Consider the following 3,261-nt stretch of genomic DNA (forward strand, 5'->3'; position numbering starts at 1 on the left):
TAAAATAAAAAGTCGTTGAGTTAACAAAAAATTAATAATTTTTTGAAAAATAGAAATTGCATAAAACAAAAGCATACACTTTTATTTTAAGATCGAACGGAAATTTATTTTCTAATGAAAACATTTGTTCTGCTGATAAAGTGTGAAAAAGATTTAAAATTAGAAAACAGACTTTCAAACTACCTTAATTTTCGGCTCATTAGAGAAAAAATAACAATTAAAAAAAGAGGGAGAAAATAAATTTTGAAGGATATCATATAATTTTAATGAGATTTTGAATATTTTAAGGGATTAAAAGCGATGTAAACAGAATTCAAAGGATTTTAAATAATTTTAATTAATTTTAAACCATATAAGGAGGGTTGAATGATTTCATGGAATTTTAGAATAATTTAACGGATTTTAAACAATTTCGAGGAAGTTTAATGGCTTTTAAAAGAATTTAATATTTTTTTATTATATATTATAAGGGATTTCAAGATATTCGGAATGATTCCCACGGATTTTGAAGATTTTAATGAATTTCAAAGGGATTTTAAAGATTGTTAGATATTTCAGGGGATTTCCAAGGATTTCAAAGCTTCATAACTCACGGAATTTTCATTGACATTAAAGTATTTCATGTGATACCGAAAAATTGGTATGAACTTGGATTATTTTGAAGTGAGAGAAATTTATAACTTATATTAATTTTTGACATTTTAAACTTGAAATTACTCAACAATTATGGCTTTTAATTTATTATTATATTATTTGAATAATAATGTGATATATTTTAAATAAAATTTTATTAATTAAAATAAATAATAACTAATAATGAATAATAAAAAATAAAAATAAATTAAATAATAAATTTAATAAAATTTAATTTTCTTTTAAATAAAATTAATTTTGCATTTTCAACAAATGGAATTTTCAACCCACATACGAACTTTTACAAAAGGCTTGAGTTTTCAAGTTAAAAAGTCGAATAGTTTAAAAAAAATATATAATTTTAAACCTGAAAGATTAATTTTCTAGAAAAAAGTTTCATTTTCAAAAACTCAACAAAATGTTTGAATTTTCAAATAGAAAAGATTAAACTTTAACGAAATAGTTGAATTTAAAACCAAAACTAATTTTCAACCAAATAGTTAAATTTTTAATTAAAAGAGACGGATTTTTAACAAAATAGTTTAATTTTTAACCAAAGTAGACATTCTTCAATTTGAATGAAAATTGGTATTTTTTAATAGAAAATTCAACTATATTGTTGAAAATATACGTTTTTTGTTAAAAAAATCGATTTTTTATAGAAAATTATTTTTTTCTTTGAAAGTTAATTTTCTTGTCTAAAAATCTTCTTGCTTGTTGAAAATTGATATATTCTAGTTAAACATTTATAATTTTAGTTCAAAATTTATCTTTTAGGCTGGAAATAAAATTAATTGGCTAAAAGTTGAATTCTTTTATTAATACTTTTTTTAAATATTCATAATCTTAAATAAAAGTTAATTTCCTGCATTGAAAAATGAGCTATTTAATTGAAAAATTGTTTTTTTATTGGATGAAAATGAATTTTTTTCGAAAATTTAACTATTTTGTTGAAAATTTTATTCCTTTCTGGTTGAAAAATTTTTTCAACTGAAAATGTAAATAATATACCAGTTAAATTTCCATAATATTAATTAAAAGCTCCTGTCATTAGGTGAACATTCATTTTTGGACTTAAATTTCAATTATTCAATTTTCGGTTAAAAAATTATCTTTTTTATTTTAAAATTCGTCTTTTTTGGTAGACATTAATCTTTTTGTTTAAAAATCATATTTTTGTTATAAATTCCAATTATTTTATTTACAAATTTATAACCGTATTTATATATTTCATAGTCTTATTTAAAAATCCATCTGTTTGGTCAAACATTAACTTTTTTAACTTAAAATTTCATGTTTTAAGTTTTGGTTGACAATTTATCTTTTTTTTTCAGAAAAAAATTAATTTCATTAAATTAAATTATTTCCGTTGAAGATTCATTGTTTATGTTGAAAATTCATGACTTAGGTTAAAAATTAATTTTCTCAACTAAAAATGTATCTTACCAATTTTTGGTTGAGAATTGATTTTTTTAGTTGAAAATTTAACTATTTGTTTAAAAAGTTGTCTTTTTTTTTGTTGAAAAAATGTAATTTTTGGTAGAAAATTAATCATGCTTGAAAGTTCATCTTTGTCATTAAAGATTCAAATATTTCAGTGGAATATTCATAATTTAATATAAATGTTCAAGTTTTCCGACAAATATTAATATTTGACTTTAAATTTATCGGAAAAATGGAAAAACTTGACCGGGAAAATCCGGAATCATACCAATAATTTTGAATTTTTTCAGGCGCGAAATATCGAGAGTCTGGATGAAATTTGCGAGTCTTTGGATAATTTATACCTGAAAAACCTGGAATTAATGGAAGAGAAAATCCAAGCGAATATTCAGATGGAAATTGTTTTAAGAGAGGGGCACATTGAGTTGGCGAAGGCGAGATATATTCGAGGAAAGGAAAGCATGGGGCGATTACAACTTCCAACCAAAGATGAAGAAGTATTTTCGCTTTTTGATCTCGAAACTACAATATCAGAGGAGAAAGAAATTCCTCATTTTGACATAAGTCTCAAAAAATCGAACGATAATGATCAAGATATTCAAGATCCGATAAAGAGATTTGGGGTTCTCGTTCCTCAGAATTTGAGAAATGCTCAGAAAAAATTTCAGGAATCTTTGTATCATGCGACTAAAGTTGCGAATGTTTCCGCCGAACTTTTTGGAACTCAGAATGAGCTTGAGTCGTTAATGAATGTCAAAAAATCGCTTTGTGGAGATAAATCGAAAATTAAAGCATAAATTTAACTTTTTTGATATCTTTTTTGTAGCATATTAGTGTAAATAAATAATAGGTTTAACTGAAAATTTGGGGAATGTATTCTAAAGTTTTAATTTGTAAAAAATTTTCGAGAAAAAGTTTCTATAATTAAAAGTAATTTAGAAATCAAGTCAGGTACTTTTTTTATTATTCCCTCTTTATCATAATTTACACATTTTTTGTAAATAGAAATAAAAAAAATTTCCAAGAAAAGAGATGATTTTTCAATTTAAAAAAAAACAACGAAGTTTTAACTAAGAAAGGTAACTTTTCTACTAAAAGGAGAAATTTTGAAAAAAGAGTTGAATTTGCGACCAAAAAGGAAGAATTTTATAAAATAGTTGAATTTTCAAGAAAATAATTACTTTT

At 22.8% G+C, this 3,261-nt stretch overlaps 1 protein-coding gene across 1 annotated transcript in view; it reads left to right on the plus strand.

Moving 5' to 3' along the window:
* LOC117181370 (coiled-coil domain-containing protein 115-like) overlaps nt 1-2,972 on the plus strand; it is a 13,203-nt gene extending 10,231 nt beyond the window's left edge. Inside the window, exon 2 of the mRNA XM_033373963.1 lies at nt 2,367-2,972. Coding sequence (XP_033229854.1) covers nt 2,367-2,873 — 507 coding nt within the window. The 3' untranslated portion in view covers nt 2,874-2,972. The remainder of the gene's footprint in view (nt 1-2,366) is intronic.
* Nucleotides 2,973-3,261: the final 289 nt, after the last annotated feature.

Source organism: Belonocnema kinseyi, chromosome 10 (genome assembly GCF_010883055.1).
Source record: "Belonocnema kinseyi isolate 2016_QV_RU_SX_M_011 chromosome 10, B_treatae_v1, whole genome shotgun sequence".
Lineage (NCBI taxonomy): Eukaryota > Metazoa > Arthropoda > Insecta > Hymenoptera > Cynipidae > Belonocnema > Belonocnema kinseyi.